Raw genomic sequence first — 20,803 nt, 5'->3', positions numbered from 1 at the left:
AGCATTTAATCATTTTAACTTGTATGAACAGTTCCTGATCAATCATTTTAACTTGTATGAACAGTTCCTGATCAATCATTTTAACTTGTATGAACAGTTCCTGATCAATCATTTTAACTTGTATGAACAGTTCCTGATCAATCATTTTAACTTGTATGAACATACCAGCTAGGGCCTTAATGTTACGGGCCATGCCGACCACACACACACACACACACACACACACACACACACACACACACACACACACACACACACACACACACACACACACACACACACTCTGTTATGACCTGGCTCTTGGGCCATAACAAAGGAGGAAGACACACGGCTGTTTAAAAGTGCACAAACCAATATTTATTTACCATATAAACAAACATATGAATCAAACAATACTAACATACAAAGTGGGGTGTGTTAATCAGTAGATCAGCAGTGTAAGTGAGTGGATGTGTGGTGAGTGTAGTGGGGGGTGTTGAATGGTGCGAACACATGCTGCTGCTCTCATGGAAGGAGAGAGAGCATTGTTTTGTCAGATTTTGTTGATGAATTGTGAATTAATTGTTAATTGTAATTGTGAATTGTAATTCACTTGTCCTCATAGTTTTCTGTCTGAATTGGTAGGTCCAGCATTTTGTTGTCAGTACATATCTTGTGAGAGCTCCATATGTGGGAGCTGTTGTTTAAAATTGGTAATGGCAGGAGTAGTCTTCACCAGGCTGGTGCAGCTGGGAGACAGTGTTGTATCTGTCAGGCTGTAGATTTTTTGATTTGTATTGATTTTTATTAAGGATCCCCATTTTGAGCTTGTAAAATGGGGATGTAACTAATTCAGTAGCAGTAACAATAGTGTTTTCTCTCAGTCAGTTGATTCTTCATATCCATATGAGTGAAACGGCCGGGGTGACATGTTTATTTTGGAAACACAGTTCTTATGAGGCGATCTAAAATCCCCCCTATGGGGATTACAATGCAAATAAAAAGTACACAAACCTGTGGATTTATCTACCGATATTGACGTCAGACTTCGGTTATATATATATATTCATTCAGAGTGAACGTTTTTAACTCAAATCTTTGCTTCTTTTAAAGTTTTTAACTCAAATCTTTTCAGATAAGGGTCGGCGGCCGATTACATATCATTGTTGGGGTCCTTGACATGAAATGTTGAGCACCACTGAGATATAAACTAATCAGAAAACTGTCATGATTTAGAAGAACTTTTTTTAAATGTCGTCGTCAGGCCTGAATGGGTTGAAGTGTAACATAAAGGGGTTCCCGTCCTGAATGGGTTAAAAGGACGTCTGCAGTTCAAAGAAACAGACGCTGAAGAGGAAGTAACAACTAATCTGACCTGCTCTCCAAACCAGCTTGTGTGTGTGTGTGTGTGTGTGTGTGTGTGTGTGTGTGTGTGTGTGTGTGTGTGTGTGTGTGTGTGTGTGTGTGTGTGTGTGTGTGTGTGTGTGTGTGTGTGTGTGTGTGTGTGTGTGTGTGTGTGTGTGTGTGTGTGTGTGTGTGTGTGTGTGTGTGTGTGGTGGAAATAGCAGATCTACACGCTCACAATGCGTCGCTTGTAGTTCTTCACTACATCCACCAACTCTCATCGTGCAGTATGAATGTCAAGGACCCCCAAATTGGCCATAATTAGCCTGCGGACCCCCATTGAAGAGGTATTCCAGGGACCCCCATTGAAGAGGTATTCCAGGGACCCCCATTGAAGAGATATGCAAAGGACACACACACACACACACACACACACACACACACACACACACACACACACACACACACACAAAAAATGTCATGTCAGACTATAAGAATGTTCAGAATGTCACGCACAGAAAATACCTTTGAGTGCTCGGCTGTTTCTGGTGAGAATGCTTGGTACGCAACCACGATGAGAAGGTGTGCGTGCGTGCGTGCGTGCGTGCGTGCGTGCGTGCGTGCGTGCGTGCGTGCGTGCGTGCGTGCGTGCGTGCGTGCGTGCGTGCGTGCGTGCGTGCTTCCAAATACTTTTACTGTTTTATTGCTTTTAAATTCTTATCTTTTACTTCTTTATCTTTTCCTTATGAAGTTGTAATTTTCTTTTTGTTCTCTCCACATGTAAAGTGGCTTTGAGTACTTAGAAAAGCACTATGTTTTATATCCCAGATATAATTATTATTATTATGCTAATTATTTGTATTACTATTACGTGCTCTCTTTTTATTTTGATTATGAGTCGGTGTCGTCCTAATTCTGACCTGCGTTATTTGGTGTTTTTTGCAGAATTCTGTGTGTAGAGCAGTGGTTACCAAAGTGGGGTCCGGGGACCCCCAGGGGTCCTTGAGGGAGTTCCAGGGGTCCCCAGCTAAATGATAGTTTGGAACCAAATGGACCCTTATGGGTCTGTAACTCTGAGATTGTACAAATGGAACCATTTGCACGTCAGAGTTAAACTAACAGTGATTTTTACAATATAAATTGGGGGTCCCAGAGATAGAAATGCCATTAAATGGGGGTCCGTAGACTAATGCATGTCAAACTGGGGGTCCTTGACATGAAAAAGTTTGGGAACCACTGCTCTACACCAGTGGCTCCCAAACTTTTCCATGTCAAGGACCCCCAAAATGACACTAATCAGCCCCACGGACCCCCATTAGAAAAGATATACCAGGGACCCCCATAAGAGAAGATTTTTACGGCTCTATTGACCATTTGCAGACCGCGGCCATGTTTCCATCAGAGTTTGGAAGCACTCGTTTTCGGTAAAGCGACGTCCTGCTGCCTCCTGCATTATGTGCTAATTCAAAACAGGTGGTACACATTTGAGTTTGGCTGTTGAGTGATGTCTAACGAGCACTTCCAAACTCCAGCACTTAGAAAAAGAATCACCTGCACAAGGCCACAAAGTAGCTCATAACAACATGTCTACGGTGGATTTTTATGAAACAAACACTGAGGATAGAAAGAATAATTCACGCTTTCCGTACAGCTGCAATGTTGGTGAGTTTGACGTTGTTTAATACAATCGGATAGGACTGTTCTGTTTGGATGAATGGGCTGTCTATGGAAGTTGCACCTTGGTAGCACCTTGCCATTAACTTATATGGTAAGATGGCCGTGGTCTGAATATGGAGAATAGCAGTTATGTTCAACATTTTCATTTCAAGGACCCCCAGTTTCATATGCAACAGGCTACGGACCCCCCATTTAATGGCATGTCTATCTCTGAGCCCCAATTTATATTGTAAAATCAAAGTTAATGTAACTCTGAGAGTGTACAAATGGTTCCATTTGTACACTCTCAGAGTTACAGACCCACATAAGGGTCCATTTGGTTCCAAACTATTAGCTGGGGACCCCCTGGAACTCCCTCGGGGACCCCTGGTGGTCCCCGGACCCCCCTTTGGGAGCCACTGGTGTAAAGCAGATTCTCGGTTTGGTGTTTATCCCGTTTTTCCCACATCTCACAAACATAGGTGACTCATTTTGGTACAGAGACAGTCATTGGGGCAAGACTAACCGTTCAGGAGAGGAGAAAAACGGATTTATTTATGTATTCATTTTAATCCAAAATGAGTTAATAGCACAGGCAGACTCTTCACCTACTAGAGCATGTCTGAAATAAGTGTCAGAGCTGACATGTAAATATGAAATAAATGCTTAAACATGTAGCTAGGTGTAATGTTAGACCACAGAAAACATGTAAATATGAAATAAATGCTTAAACATGTAGCTAGGTGTAATGTTAGAGACCACAGAAGACATGTAAATATGAAATAAATGCTTAAACATGTAGCTAGGTGTAATGTTAGAGACCACAGAAGACATGTAAATATGAAATAAATGCTTAAACATGTAGCTAGGTGTAATGTTAGAGACCACAGAAGACATGTAAATATGAAATAAATGCTTAATGTTAGGCCCTCATTTATCAACTCGGCGTACGCCAAAATATGGGTGCATGCCGGAATTACTGAAATTTTCTGACTTTATAATTTCCGCAAAACCTTGAACTTGAACGTGCGCTAGGACAAAAATCGCATCAGGTCGGGAGCTGTCGTAGGCTTAAGTACTCAGCTGTTTTTCTGTGGTAGAAAAGCGGAGCAGCATTGACTGACCAGCTGACAGGCTGTCACAGGCATCTAAACATAATGTATTCACTCCTAAAATGTTAATATAAAACTGTATAAAGAAAAGAAAAAGAGAGATTTCCAACTTTACAAGCAATTCAAATCGCGCAATTAAAAACAATATACCGGTAACATGTTTACAATGTACTAGTTTATGCTTAATCAAACCTTGTTAAACATATTTATGCGAGCACACTTGTGAGATGATTTGGGAGCGCATGAGCGTGACATCAGAGGCCTATATATAATCCCTGTGATATTATAAAAAATGATTTGGGCATAAATGGACTGCACGCCTTTATTTCCAAGTGACAATGACAAGCATATAGCTTGCCTATGGGGCTTAATCATTCACCATTTAGTGATCATCAAGTGCTTTGACAGTCATTCAGATAAAAGCGAGATCATTTTCGGGAGTCGGGAGGACGGGATATTAACGGGAAACGGGATATTAATATAGTAGCCTACAAACGTATTCCAACATGCTCGTAATGCAACTGTGATGTGTCATGTAGCCTTGGTGCGTGCGTGCGTGCGTGCGTGCGTGCGTGCGTGCGTGCGTGCGTGCGTGCGTGCTTGCGTGGACATGACAGCCAGACAAGCGAGGCGAGAGGGAAACAAACATGTGTAGGGTATAGGCCTACAGCTATTATTTAATTCATGCAGGTGTTCGTTCTTTATTTATTTAGATAACACACCAGTTGGGCTTGCAAGTTGTGTGTGTGTGTGTGTTTGTGTGTGTGTGTTGTGTGTGTGGGGGGGGGGGCAGCAAGGCAAGCGGGGTAAACTTTTTTCATTGGCTTTTTCCATCATGTAACCATGGTTTCCATATATGTTGTTTGGTCGTATTGCAGTTGCTCATATCGCAAAAACGAGGGCGAGGCTTGATTTCATAGGGCGTGCCAGATTGATTTCAGCCGCCACATTTATCACTGCTAGGAATGAAATGAAGGAAGGATCAGCTGTTTGGGATCACTTCATAAATGTCATGCCGACGTGAATGTACTCCAAAACCGACGCTCGAATTTGGGGCAGATTTTACACTGCATTGATAAATGAGGGCCTTAGAGTCCACAGAAGACATGTACATATGAAATAAATGCTTAAACATGTAGCTAGGTGTAATGTCAAGAGTCCACAGAAGTGAACCTTTCAAGCCTGTTTTCTCAACTCGCTGTTTCTCTGCAAGACATTACTCTATAAGCCATATCTCCAAAACTGGTGGGTCAAACTGAACAACCAATATGTCAATTTGAAGCTATGATTCCCTGCTTTCATATGACATGAAAAATAAAATAAACTAAAATCTAAAAAAGTTCAATGACGTAGCCTCGGTCAGAAGCGGTCACAGGGAATTGGTTCTATGGTTCTTATATGGTTCTATGGTTCTATGACTCTAAGGTTCTATGATTCTATGGTTCTATGATCATCTATGAGTATTTTAAGTATTTTAAGACATTTTGATGGCATAGAATGCCCTGCATGCCTTCAGTTTGGTTGACGTTACCTGGTCTCTCTCTCTCTCTCTCTCTCTCTCTCTCTCTCTCACACACACACACACACACACACACACACACACACACACACACACACACACACACACACACACACACACGTATATTCTGTGCATGACATTCTGAACATTCTTATAGTCTGACGTGTGTGTGGGGGGAGGGGGCGACGACTAGGAGAGTTGCGTCATTAAGGTTGCAGAAAACTGAGCTCTCGAGCGCTGTTCATGCAGCCTGGATGGAGAGGGACAAGCTGGAGTTGGAAATACATTGTTTTCAACGAGGGCGGCACAAATAAGAGCCATTTTTGGTCATGTGTGCAACATGACAACTGTTTTAAAGTATTGTACAGTAACAACTAAAGTCTCTAAAAATAATCTAAAATAAAGGGATTTAAGATCATTAAAGCTGGGCGGTTTCCAGTGCATTCTGCCAACTTCCAGTCCAGGACTTATCGCCAATAGAAGTCTATGTAGAAGAGCTGCCATTGGACTGAAGCCAATAGAAGTCTATGTAGAAGAGCTGCCATTGGATAGCGCTGAACACAACCAACCCGGTCTCATTCCTACATTAACCCAATTTGCATAAACATCACTGTTGTTTGTCACCAGAACTGTTAGAAGAAGCAACAAGGAAGACATCAACATGGGGAACATCCCAGGCAGACGCAGACGAAATAAGGTACATTTATTTACAAAGCAGACTAACTGAAGACCAGAGCTGAGTTGTTTAAATGTATTGCAAACATTCACTGTTAGTATAAAGACTGTAGGCAGTAGCATCTGTACATTAACATCACTGTTAGTATACAGACTGTAGGCAGTAGCATCTGTACATTAACATCACTGTTAGTATACAGACTGTAGGCAGTAGCATCTGTACATTAACATCACTGTTAGTCTACAGACTGTAGGCAGTAGCATCTGTACATTAACATCACTATTAGTATACAGACTGTAGGCAGTAGCATCTGTACATTAACATCACTATTAGTATACAGACTGTAGGCAGTAGCATCTGTACATTAACATCACTGTTAGTATACAGACTGTAGGCAGTAGCATCTGTACATTAACATCACTGTTAGTATACAGACTGTAGGCAGTAGCATCTGTACATTAACATCACTGTTAGTATACAGACTGTAGGCAGTAGCATCTGTACATTAACATCACTATTAGTATACAGACTGTAGGCAGTAGCATCTGTACATTAACATAACTGTTAGTATACAGACTGTAGGCAGTAGCATCTGTACATTAACATCACTGTTAGTATACAGACTGTAGGCAGTAGCATCTGTACATTAACATCACTGTTAGTATACAGACTAGGCAGTAGCATCTGTACATTAACATCACTGTTAGTATACAGACTGTAGGCAGTAGCATCTGTACATTAACATCAAACGGGTCAATTAGCCCTTCTTCGCTAAGTCCCTCCCCAACCCGTCCTTGTCCAATAGGCACGTTAGCAACGCTAAGTCCCTCGTGGGATAAAAATGAATAAAATCACACCTGTGTGAAGTGAGGGGTGCTCTTATCATCATACATTATCTCATTCCAGCCAATCAAAACATGCGTCCTCACCTTCGTCTTCAGTGTTAGTGTTTTTACACAAACACATCTGGGCATTCAATGTCAATTCAATGTCAATTCAATGTCAATTGAATGTATGGCAGGTCTGATCGAACTCTACAAACCCTCCCGCGCGTTCAGATGAGCCGCCGCAGGGAAGCTGGAAGTACCTTCATTAAAAACAGCCGGGACAAAGCTCCACACGTCCCCCAAACTCTTCTCCCTTCTGGCTCCAAAACTATGGAATAAACTTCCCATTGCAGTCAGAACTACAGACTCACTCCCAATCTAAACTATGGAATGAACTTCCCATTGCAGTCAGAACTGCAGACTCACTCCCAATCTAAACTATGGAATGAACTTCCCATTGCAGTCAGAACTACAGACTCACTCCCAATCTAAACTATGGAATGAACTTCCCATTGTAGTCAGAACTGCAGACTCACTCCCAATCTAAACTATGGAATGAACTTCCCATTGCAGTCAGAACTGCAGACTCACTCCCAATCTAAACTATGGAATGAACTTCCCATTGCAGTCAGAACTACAGACTCACTCCCAATCTAAACTATGTAATGAACTTCCCATTGCAGTCAGAACTACAGACTCACTCACAATGGAATGAACTTCCCATTGCAGTCAGAACTAGACTCACTCCCAATCTAAACTATGGAATGAACTTCCCATTGCAGTCAGAACTACAGACTCACTCACAATCTAAACTATGGAATGAACTTCCCATTGCAGTCAGAACTACAGACTCACTCCCAATCTTCCGCCGTAGTCTGAAAACCCACCTCTTCAGACTCCATCTTAGCCCGTAGAACTTGCCCTAGCCCCGATGACCTTACAGGCATACGCAAAGGCTAAACCATACATGGGCAACTGGCGGCCCGGGGGCCACATGCGGCCCCCACCTTCACTTAATGCGGCCCACAGGTTAATTCCAGAATACTGATATATTATTGATTTCAGCTGTTGCAATTCCAATCATGCAAACATGAGCCACTTTAATTACTTCAGTCTGTTATTGTCTTTTTTTGTGTCCAATATATTTGGATTTAGTTTGCAAAGTTAACATAACTATAACTAAATGCATTTGAAATTAAATAAAAGGGTTATTTTCAGGATTGAAATGCAAAAATGTCAAATAATTCAGGATTTCAATTCAAATAATAGCAAATATGCTGATCTACAAGCTCAAAACGCGCCGCGGTGCGACACATTTTGAGCTTGTAGATCGGCTATTTTTGCTAGACAGTATGCAATGTGGCCCCTCTAGTGAGTGTGGAAATATAGTGGCCCTCTCCATCGTCAAAGTTGCCCACCCCTAGTTGCCCACTCCCAGTCTTCCGCCGTAGTCTGAAAACCTACCTCTTCAGACTCCATCTGAGCCCGTAGCCCCTCCCCTAGCCTCGATGACCTTACAGGCGTACACAAAGGCTAAACTTATGTAACTTAGATAGCATTTTATGTAGACTTTTTTTTAGGCCTAATAAAAGTTACAGGTATGGTATGTGTGATATTGAAGTGTGAGATTACCATAATGAAAATAATCCTTAATCATATTCAAGGGCTTTAGGCACCCAGAGAGTGTATTAAGGAGAGTGAATAAATGGAACCAAATGAACCATAGCAGGTGCATTTGGTTCCATTTGTACTCTCAGAGTTAAGTTGACATTGAGTTTACGCTATAAAAATAATACTGAGGCATTACATGGGGGTCAGTAGCCTATGCATGTCAAACTGCCATGTCTTTTCAAAGGGGTCTTGCCCTGAAAATGAATAAATTTTAAACTCTCAAGAGTTAAAGATCTATAAGGGTCCATTTGGTTACCAACTCTCCATCAATTGCATGGGGACCACCTGGAACCTCCTCAAGGACCACTGGTGGTCCCCGGACCACTGGTTGAGAACCACTGTTCTACATTCTATTCCAAGCTTAATTAATTAATGGACAAAAAAATGACGCAGACGGACTCGGACTCGGCCCCCAGCCTGGTGCCCTAGTCAGACGGACTCGGCCCCCAGCCTGGTGCCCTAGTCAGACGGACTCGGCCCCCAGCCTGGTGCCCTAGTCAGACGGACTCGCCCCCCAGCCTGGTGCCCTAGTCAACCTGGACTCGGCCCCGCCCCCAGCCTGGTGCCCTAGTCAACCTGGACTCGGCCCCCAGCCTGGTGCCCTAGTCAACCTGGACTCGGCCCCGCCCCCAGCCTGGTGCCCTAGTCAAAATATGGCCCTTGAGGAAAATGAATTGGGGAAGACTATATAGTAGATATGCATAGTTTCATTATATAGATATTCCACTGTTATCTTCCTAACTTATGTATATGATTCATGATGACTATTTATTGTATGTATGTGATGTATTACCATGCCTTTGTTCTTGCTTACTGTACATCGCTCTGGATTAAGAGCGTCTGATAAATGGCTACATTGTAAATTGTAATGGCATTCAATGTTTGTATAAACACAATGTTTGTGTTAACATAATTTTTGTGTTTACCCAAACCTGGACAAAGCTGGACACATAGGAGGGGCCAGCGCCCCTCAAAACAAATAGAAAGGCCTCCTCAGTTGTTTGTGTGTCTCATCTAATCTGTTCTCTTCTATTTTCATCTCCAGCATAAAGCTCCAGGCAGAGCTGAAGGTGAGCTGATAATGTCTTATGAACTGATTAATGACTCTATGAATAGATGTCTTATAAACTGATTAATGACTCTATGAATAGATGTCTTATAAACTGATTAATGACTATGAATAGATGTCTTATAAACTGATTAATGACTCTATGAATAGATGTCTTATAAACTGATTATTGACTCTATGAATAGATGTCTTATAAACTGATTAATGACTATGAATAGATGTCTTATGAACTGATTAATGACTCTATGAATAGATGTCTTATGAACTGATTAATGACTCTATGAATAGATGTCTTATGAACTGATTAATGACTCTATGAATAGATGTCTTATAAACTGATTATTGACTCTATGAATAGATGTCTTATGAACTGATTAATGACTCTATGAATAGATGTCTTATGAACTGATTATTGACTATGCATAGATGTCTTATAAACTGATTAATGACTCTATGAATAGATGTCTTATAAACTGATTATTGACTCTATGAATAGATATCTTATAAACTGATTATTGACTCTATGAATAGATGTCTTATGAACTGATTATTGACTCTATGAATAGATGTCTTATAAACTGATTAATGACTATGAATAGATGTCTTATAAACTGATTAATGACTCTATGAATAGATGTCTTATAAACTGATTATTGACTCTATGAATAGATATCTTATAAACTGATTATTGACTCTATGAATAGATGTCTTATAAACTGATTATTGACTCTATGAATAGATGTCTTATAAACTGATTATTGACTATGAATAGATGTCTTATAAACTGATTATTGACTCTATGAATAGATAGAAACTCAACAGAAATATTTTAAACAAAAACGTACAATATGTGGAAAAGTATCGTTTACGTTACTTCTGTGGCCTACTGGCAGTGCCCATACACGTGCGCGCGCGAACGCACGCACGCACACACAGTACTGTGTTTCTTATACAAGTCTTTTGTCTTTTCAGACCAGCATGGAGCTACAGCCGCTGACCCACCAATGTCAAGTTCAACGTCTACAAGACCAGGAGCAGCTGAAGGTGAGCTGACTGTGTGTGTGTGTGTGTGGGCACTGCCAGTAGGCCACAGAAGTAACGTAAACGATACTGTGTGTGTGTGTGTGTGTGTGTGTGTGTGTGTGTGTGTGTGTGTGTGTGTGTGTGTGTGTGTGTGTGTGTGTGTGTGTGTGTGTGTGTGTGTGTGTGTGTGTGTGTGTGTGTGTGTGTGTGTGTGTGTGTGTGTGTGTGTGTAAATGAACAATGGGCTGTAACAGAGTCTTGTGAGTCGTGGGCGTGTGCACGAAACGAGCATGCGCACAACAAATTAACAGGACTGCGCCCCACGTCAATACTAGATGACGTTCACACAGAGCCCAGCGGTAGAGTTCTCAACTAGATGCCATTCACACAGAGGCCAGCGGTAGAGTTCTCAACTAGATGACGTTCACACAGAGCCCAGCGGTAGAGTTCTCAACTAGATGACGTTCACACAGAGCCCAGTGGTAGAGTTCTCAACTAGATGACGTTCACACAGAGCCCAGCGGTAGAGTTCTCAACTAGATGACGTTCACACAGAGCCCAGCGGTAGAGTTCTCAACTAGATGACTTTCACAGAGAGCCCAGCGGTAGAGTTCTCAACTAGATGCCGTTCACACAGAGCCCAGTGGTAGAGTTCTCAACTAGATGACGTTCACACAGAGCCCAGCGGTAGAGTTCTCAACTAGATGACTTTCACAGAGAGCCCAGCGGTAGAGTTCTCAACTAGATGACGTTCACAGTACAGAGCCCAGCGGTAGAGTTCTCAACTAGATGCCATTCACACAGAGCCCAGCGGTAGAGTTCTCAACTAGATGACGTTCACACAGAGCCCAGCGGTAGAGTTCTCAACTAGATGACGTTCACACAGAGCCCAGTGGTAGAGTTCTCAACTAGATGCCGTTCACACAGAGCCCAGTGGTAGAGTTCTCAACTAGATGCCGTTCACACAGAGCCCAGTGGTAGAGTTCTCAACTAGATGCCGTTCACACAGAGCCCAGTGGTAGAGTTCTCAACTAGATGCCGTTCACACAGAGCCCAGTGGTAGAGTTCTCAACTAGATGCCGTTCACACAGAGCCCAGTGGTAGAGTTCTCAACTAGATGACGTTCACACAGAGCCCAGCGGTAGAGTTCTCAACTAGATCCCGTTCACACAGAGCCCAGCGGTAGAGTTCTCAACTAGATGCCGTTCACACAGAGCCCAGCGGTAGAGTTCTCAACTAGATGACGTTCACACAGGGCCCAGCGGTAGAGTTCTCAACGGGCCTGAAATATTTTAAAAAGTACGAGGTGTGTGTGTGTGTGTGTGTGTGTGTGTGTGTGTGTGTGTGTGTGTGTGTGTGTGTGTGTGTGTGTGTGTGTGTGTGTGTGTGTGTGTGTGTGTGTGTGTGTGTGTGTGTGTGTGTGTGTGTGTGTGTGTGTGTGTGTGTGTGTGTGTGTGTGTGTGTGTGTGTGGCAAGGATCAGCCTATAATCCTGTCCCAACATACATGTTGGCCTTGAATCTCCTCCAACGCAAGCGTAAAAAAAAGCTAAACAGAATCCAGGTCTGGTGAGTCGTGGGCGTGTGCACGAAACGAGCATGCGCACAACAAATTAACAGGACTGCGCCCCACGTCAATACGCTTGCGTTGTCGCACCGCGACTGCTCCCCAGTGCTCCGTGCAAAATTGCAGGTCTCATTGAAAATGAACTATAGGCGGCGCGTTATATCACTAAATTAACTATAGGCGCGGTATATCACTAAATTAACTATAGGCGCGTTATATCACTATATATATATATATATCACGTTATATCGCTTCACGTTTGAAAGGCCCTTAAGATGCAGTTATGGAGCTAGTTGTCTTCCTTCTAATGCGTGCATTTTAGTTTTCAAATTGTCTATTATATTAATAGTGTCCTGGTACTCACACATGCACCGTTTGTCATCCTCAAACTGCCATTCACACAGAGCCCAGCGGTAGAGTTCTCAACTAGATGCTGTTCACACAGAGCCCAGCGGTAGAGTTCTCAACTAGATGCCGTTCACACAGAGCCCAGCGGTAGAGTTCTCAACTAGATGCCGTTCACACAGAGCCCAGCGGTAGAGTTCTCAACTAGATGACGTTCACACAGAGCCCAGCGGTAGAGTTCTCAACTAGATGACGTTCACACAGAGCCCAGCGGTAGAGTTCTCAACTAGATGACGTTCACACAGAGCTCAGCGGTAGAGTTCTCAACTAGATGCCGTTCACACAGAGCTCAGCGGTAGAGTTCTCAACTAGATGCCGTTCACACAGAGCCCAGCGGTAGAGTTCTCAACTAGATGACGTTCACACAGAGCCTAGCGGTAGAGTTCTCAACTAGATGACGTTCACACAGAGCCCAGCGGTAGAGTTCTCAACTAGATGACGTTCACAGTACAGAGCCCAGCGGTAGAGTTCTCAACTAGATGCCGTTCACACCGCACGCACGCACGCACGCACGCACACGCACACGCACACACACAGTACTGTGTTTCTTATACAAGTCTTTTGTCGTTTCTGACCCAACAGACCAGCATGGAGCCACAGCCGCTGACCCACCAATGTCAGGTTCAAGTTCAACGTCTACAAGAGCAAGAATAGCTGAAGGTGAGCTGACTGACTGCGTGCGTGCGTGCGTGCGTGCGTGCGTGCGTGCGTGCGTGCGTGCGTGTGTGCGTGCGTGCGTGTCGATACAGAAACGGGGGCAGACATATCTGAATGGTAGAGAGGCCTTCTGGGAATCTAGAAGGTCTCCAGTTAATTCAGCCAGATTTAGAGTTTAACAACATTGTTAACAAACAGATTGAAATGTTAAATGTTTTAATGTGTTGCTGGTAGGGCTCAGCTCTGGTAGATCTCTTTCTCCTTAAGCTGTTTAAGAATTGCTTTGTTCATTACAGATGTGTCAGCCTAGAATCCTGTCCCAACATCGAGAGAGGCCAGACTTAATTTGCCTGGGGTGATATGCATTGAGAGGGGCGAGACCTAATCTGCCCCCTGGGGCGATATGCATTGAGAGGGGCCAGACTTAATCTGCCTGGGGCGATATGCATTGAGAGGGGCCAGACTTAATCTTCCCCCTGGGGCAATATGCATTGAGAGGGGCCAGACTTAATCTGCCTGGGGCGATATGCATTGAGAGGGGCCAGACTTAATCTGCCCCTGGGGCAATATGCATTGAGAGGGGCCAGATTGAATCTGTCTGGGGCAATATGCATTGAGAGGGGCCAGACTTAATCTGCCCCCTAATATGCATTGAGAGAGGCCAGGCTTAATCTTCCCCCTGGGGCAATATGCATTGAGAGGGGCCAGACTTAATCTGCCCCCTGGGGCAATATGCATTGGGTGGGGCCAGACTTAATCTGCGCTGTTTGTGCACCCGCTTGCATGTGGAGGAAAATACTAGCAGTTCCACAACAACAACAACCAACAAATGTTCATTCCACTTATCTTCAGCGGGTCACTTTGTTGACCAACACCGGGCAGAGCTCATTCAGAGAGTGACAATGGTCGACCCCATCCTGGATCTGCTCCTTGGGAAGAAGGTCATCACCAAAGAGGGCTACAATAATGTGAGGTCCAAGTCCACCAATGAGGAGAAGATGAGGGAACTCTATGACACCCTGAACAACAGAAAGTCTAAATACATTTTCTACCAAGGTCTTGAGACACAGGAGACGTGTCTTCTAGAAGATCTGTAAGTAATTGTGATTTAAATTAATTTTCTATTACGTTCTGTAAGATATAATACAAGATAATGCATTAAGATAATGACATCAGTAGGCTACAAGATAATGTACACTCACTATGCTCCACAGTCACACGTTGACAGCTGTTCATGAGGTGGACAGCTGAGAGCTGTTCATGAGGTGGACAGCTGAGAGCTGTTCATGAGGTGGACAGCTGAGAGCTGTTCATGAGGTGGACAGCTGAGAGCTGTTCATGAGGTGGACAGCTGAGAGCTGTTCATGAGGTGGACAGCTGAGAGCTGTTCATGAGGTGGACAGCCACCGGTGGGGGCAATGGGGCTCAAGAGGTTTAAGGCGTATAAGTCTTATTAGCCAGAGATCCTTTTAAAATAGCAGTGTTATGTTTAGCCAGTATGTTCATAATCATGACAGGGTTGTAGTTTTTCATTGTGATGCTAACGTTACATGTAGCATGCGCTCTGATGCTAACGTTACATGCAGCATGCATTGTGATGCCAACGTTACATGTAACATGCGCTCTGGTGCTAATGTTACATGTAGCATGCGCTCTGATGCTAACGTTACATGTAGCATGCTTTATGATGCTAACGTTACATGCAGCATGCATTGTGATGCTAATGATACATGTAGCATGCTTTATGATGCTAACGTTACATGTAATACCAGCAGCGTATAGACGGCTTTAGGCACGAAGGCTGGTCAGCGCGGGCTGACGACATTGGTAGATTATTACATAGTCAGTATAACATGTAGTATTTCTATAGGATTGATAGATTAATACATGGTCAGTATAACATGTAGTATTTCTATAGGATTGGTAGATGAATTCATAACACAGGGCTGCCAAGTCTCACGCTTTGAGAGTGAGAGTCACGCAATTTGACCTTTTACCACGCACCACGCCACACCTCTCATTTCTCACGCACGCACAATACGCACCCCGAGGGGTGCATAAAATGTGCCAAAAAAGCCAAGCCGGCTATCATACAATTTTCTCCGCGGCTCCGCCGCGTAATAACGCGCGCCCATGTGTGCGTCCTCACAAACGGCAAAATAGCCGATCTGCAGGAGATCATGCAGCGCTGTTATATGCAGTAGAAGGGTAACCAGGCAGTGGACCACCAAATCGTCAGCAGGGTCCCTGACTGTGACGCATGGAAATGAGCCATGCAGAGTTTAACATCGCTTCGAAATATTTTTCATGGAAGACAATATAGCCTCCACAAGTTACAACATTAAGTGAGTAAGTCACAAGTGACTATCTCTCTTCTATACTGGTGTGTGGCGTCTCTTGCGTGATATGAGGAACGGTGCCAGTAGCCTACACACATTATAGGGACAAAGTCGTGTGTGTGTGTGTGTGTGTGTGTGTGTGAAGGGGGAGGGGCTGCATCGCAACTTGTCGTTATAGTTCTGTTCAGAGAGGGGAGAGAGAGAGAGAGAGAGAGAGAGAGAGAGAGACCACAGATGTGTGGGCATTTTCCCAAATTCCAGTTTTCTGACTTTTTATTTCACAACATATTCCCCAATTTCCACTGAGATTATGGGGTGAATGAATGTGGCCAGACCCATCTTCTCTTTCTGTCATAGTGACATTGTCCTGTATCAGATCATGTCCAAATCAGGTTCTCCAATCTCCAGTAGCCTCTTCAGTTTTTTGAAGATTTTTTTGAGTGGTGCAACCACTCCCTTACGGAGCTATGTGTGTGGCTGGCTGGGTCTGAGCACTATGTGTGTGGATTGCTGGCTGGCTGGGTCTGAGCACTATGTGTGTGGCTTGCTGGCTGGCTGGCTGGGTCTGAGCACTATGTGTGTGGCTTGCTGGCTGGCTGGCTGGGTCTGAGCACTATGTGTGTGCCTTGCTGGCTGGCTGGCTGGCTGGGTCTGAGCACTATGTGTGTGGCTTGCTGGCTGGCTGGCTGGGTCTAAGCACTATGTGTGTGGCTTGCTGGCTGGCTGGCTGGGTCTGAGCACTATGTGTGTGGCTTGCTGGCTGGCTGGCTGGCTGGGTCTGAGCACGAAAACAGCGTGGTTGTTTATCACCACCTGTGCGCAACCAAACGCAAACACAAACCCACATGCACATATTAACTGTATATATGATGATTTTGGGTGTTACAGTACAGTACAGTACAGTACAGTACAGTACAGTAGTGGGCCCCCCACATGGTCTGTCATTTCTCTACCGTTTCGGACGCGGGGCGGCTCGCAGGAACCGGCCCGGCACCCTGGGCTCTATCCTGTGGGTCTGAAACTCCCCCCCCCCCCCCGGGGACCCCCACACGGAGTTGATTTAGAGTCTAAATCAATGTAAAAAAAGGCCAAATCGACATTAAAAAAGGCCCAATTTTTTTCCGCCGCCGCCCGGTGGCCGGCGTCGAACGCATTAAGACACTAAGGTCTCACTCTTGGTATTTTCTGAAACTTGGCAGCCCTGCATAACATGTAGTATTTCTATAGGATTGGTAGATGAATTCATAACATGTAGTATTTCTATAGGATTGGTAGATTAATTCATAGTCAGTATAACATGTTTTTCATTCCACAGCAGGTCCACTCAGTCTTCTCCTCCATCACAACCCGAAGCAGAAGCTGCATCTGCCTCTGCTGAAGGTGAGCTGACAATACGTGTCTTATCACAGCAGAAAGGTCTAAGAAACATGGTCATGGAAATAGGGGCAGACATATCTGAATGGGTAGAGAGGCATTCTGGGAATCAGAAGGTCCATAGTTAATTTTGCCAGACTTAGAGTTTAACAACATTGTTAACAAACATGTTAGTGAAAAGAAAGATTGAAATGGTAAATGTTATATTGTGTTGTAGGGCTTGATCTGGCAGATCTCTTTCTCCTGAAGCTGTTTAAGAATTGCTTTGTTCATTACAGATGTGTTGGTGAAAATATCAGGCGGTTCCATTACTGGCTACGAACGCATGTTTCAGAACAAGATGAAAAACGCATATCTATGTGTAAAATTGGACAATGAGTCCATGATGAAGTTTGACGACGTCTGTGTCCCGATCTACAACACAAACACCAGCTTCACAGGCATGCACAGGTATCATGAGGTCAGACAGATGGAGATGAACAGGGCAGGACTGGACGAACCAATCCAACTTGTAGAATTGTATAATTCTGGAATAAATGAAAGAGTAGTGCTCACTGTTGGTGTCGCAGGAATTGGAAAATCCTTCCTCTTACACAAATTTATTCACGACTGGACCATGGGCCGTTTCCCCCGAGACCCCCATCTCGTGTTCCCATTGACGTTCCGCCAGTTAAATCTTCTCGAGGGAAAAAGCTTTTCTCTGGCGAAGCTACTTCACGTATGTGTCAAGGAAACCAGATGCATTAAGGAAGAAGCTCTGAATGACATATTCAGCATAGTGCATGAGTCAAACGACTACAACACATGTCCCTGCAAAGTCATGTTCATGTTTGATGGGCTCGATGAAAAGAGGATTCTGTTGGATTTCGAGACAGATTCCATCATCACGAATGTTGAGGAATCCCTGCCGGTCGAGGAGCTGATTGTAAACCTGATCAAGGGTGAACTGCTTCCCTCCGCTCGCATCTGGCTCACCTCACGGCCTGCAGCAGTCGATCAGATCCCTGAGGACCTTGTTCACAGGATGACAGAAATAAGAGGGTTCATCACAGATGACCAGAAGAAGGAGTACTTCAAGAAGAGGTTCATGAAGATCTTCAATGATGAGAACAAGGCCAACTCGATGACCAGCTTGATCATGTCACACATCAAGAAATCAAAGATCCTCTCCACCATGTGTGAAATCCCAGTCTTCTGTTGGATCCTTGCTTTTGTTGTGCAGCACAGAGACATGACAGACAAGCTCCCTGAGACCCTGGTTCAGATGTACTGTGAATTCCTGACGACTCTGACGAAGCAGATGGAGAAGAAGTATGGTAAATCAGATAAGATGACGAAAAAGAGAAAAGAGAAGCTCATGAAGGCAGAAGGACCGTTCATTCTGAAGCTGGGCGAGTTGGCATTTAACCAACTGATCAACGAACAGATCCTGTTCTACCAGAAAGACCTGGAAGCCTGTGGTCTTGATGTGAACAAGGCCGTGCTAAAGTCAGGCATGTGCACAGCATTCTTCAGAGAAGACGGTGCTTCTTTCGACAAAACAGTCTACTGCTTTGTTCACCTGAGCATCCAGGAGTTCCTGGCTGCAGTCTACCTGTTCCACTGTTTCACAAAGAGGAACAAGAGGCAAATGTTCACAAAGACCAACAAGAAGTTGGAGGTCCTGAAGACATTCCTGAACGATAACAGTGACATTTCAGACAGTTTCAGGTCCCTCTCTGACTTCCTGAAAGCTGCTATGAAAAAATCCCTGAAGAGTGAAAGTGGCCACCTGGACCTCTTCGTCCGCTTCCTTCATGGTCTCTCACTGGAGTCCAACCAGAGTCTGTTAGGAGGCCTGCTGGGTCAGACAAAGAACAGTCCAGAGGAGATCCAGAGAGCCCTCAACAACCTGAAGAAGATGAATGATCGTGACTTCTCTCCTGACAGATGCATCAACATCTTCCAATGTCTGATGGAGATGAACGACCCGTCATTAAGTCAGGGGATCCAACAGTACCTGGAGTCAGAGAGCAGCTCAGGGAATAGACTCTCTGATACCCAGTGTTCAGCTCTGGCCTCCATGCTGCTGATGTCAGAGGAGGTTCTGGAAGAGTTGGACCTGCACACATACAACACAACACCAGAGGCACGACTGAGACTCATCCCAGCTCTGAGGATCTTCAAAAAAGCAAGGTTAGTAACACACGCAGGCACACACACACAGGCATGCAGGCACGCACGGAAGCACACACGCAGGCAGGCAGGCAGGCAGGCAGGCAGGCGGTACCGTAACTACAATATGTGAACTAATAAGGTACAGTGATTACAGTATGTAGAGTCATGTTGAGATGCACGCACGCACGCACGCACGCACGCACGCACGCACGCACGCACAAATGCGCGATTCTTGGAGGAATTACGGTAACACCTGGTTTGTACTTTGTCCGTACGGCGGTGTCGCGGGGTGAACTTAGCCGATCTACAAGCCCACAACGCGACGCATCCTCAGGTCTTTGAGGGCTTTTACAGTGATGAATGTTCATTGTAAATCCTCATGGCTACAGGCACAACGGACACATCACGTCTCACACAGATTCACCGGGAAAAGATGAATGTATCATTTCCCCTCCTGCTCTGTAACCCCCTCTAGTGGAGATAACAGGAAAACATATAATAGATTATTATTATTGTATTATATAAAATCACACCCGTGTGAAGTGAGGGGTGCTCTTATCATCATACATCACCTCATTCCGGCCAATCACAATTCGTCTTCAATGTTTGTGTTTACACAAACCGTCAAAGCTGGACATAGAAGGGGCTAGCACCCCTCAAAAATAACAGAATTTAAAACATAAAGTTACAAAGTGTCTCTTGGTCAAATGGATATTCCTTAAAGACAGAGTGCCCCCCCAAAAAACATACTAAAATGGTGTTATTTGTATTGGGCCTTTTGACTCAAAGGTTTTCAGGTTTTCAAAAAAATGTCTGGTCAATATCTGACCAACTAGACATTTTACATTTACATTACACTTTATAGTTAATTTCCTTGAACATGAACTTGATCTAATCTGTGTTGATAATCACTGATTTTACATCATCATCATTTACAGACTTGTTGGCCCAAACCTCCAAGAGGCAGAATATGAGATTGTGTCTTCAGCTCTCAGCTCTAATCCTTCACATCTAAGAGAATTGGACATCAGTTATAATGACATAACGGATCCATTCATGGACCTGCTCTCTGCTGGATTGAATAGTCCAAACTGTCAACTGGAGATACTGAGGTCAGATTATTATTTTGATTAGTTCTGTTTTTTTATTTATTGTTTGATATTAAGAAGAGTGTGAATGAAGTTGACATCATGGTATCCCACATTGATTAGAATAATTATATGGTAACTACAATATGTAATCCATCATGGCTGCTAGGGAATTATCATTATCAACGCTACGGTACAGTAACTACAATATGTGAACTAATGAGGTACAGTGATTACAGTATGTAGAGTCATGTTGTCATGTTGACATGCACACACACACACACACACACACACACACACACACACACACACACACACACACACACACACACACACTACCTG

General features: G+C 44.0%; 1 protein-coding gene across 1 annotated transcript in view; it reads left to right on the top strand.

The window, feature by feature from the left end:
* LOC306917184 (NACHT, LRR and PYD domains-containing protein 3-like) overlaps positions 1-20,803 on the top strand; it is a 35,646-nt gene that overhangs the window by 11,999 nt on the left and 2,844 nt on the right. Inside the window, exons 4-13 of the mRNA XM_079495317.1 lie at positions 6,238-6,307; positions 9,830-9,854; positions 10,826-10,897; positions 13,429-13,506; positions 14,356-14,596; positions 17,158-17,222; positions 17,495-17,676; positions 17,887-18,704; positions 19,146-19,391; positions 20,312-20,485. Coding sequence (XP_079351443.1) covers positions 6,272-6,307; positions 9,830-9,854; positions 10,826-10,897; positions 13,429-13,506; positions 14,356-14,596; positions 17,158-17,222; positions 17,495-17,676; positions 17,887-18,704; positions 19,146-19,391; positions 20,312-20,485 — 1,937 coding nt within the window. The 5' untranslated portion in view covers positions 6,238-6,271. The remainder of the gene's footprint in view (positions 1-6,237; positions 6,308-9,829; positions 9,855-10,825; positions 10,898-13,428; positions 13,507-14,355; positions 14,597-17,157; positions 17,223-17,494; positions 17,677-17,886; positions 18,705-19,145; positions 19,392-20,311; positions 20,486-20,803) is intronic.

This window comes from Electrona antarctica (assembly GCF_951216825.1).
Source record: "Electrona antarctica genome assembly, chromosome: 24".
In the NCBI taxonomy this organism is placed as follows: domain Eukaryota; kingdom Metazoa; phylum Chordata; class Actinopteri; order Myctophiformes; family Myctophidae; genus Electrona; species Electrona antarctica.
The sequence above is the reverse complement of the archived record's forward strand: the minus strand, read 5'-3'. Positions and strand labels throughout refer to the sequence as shown.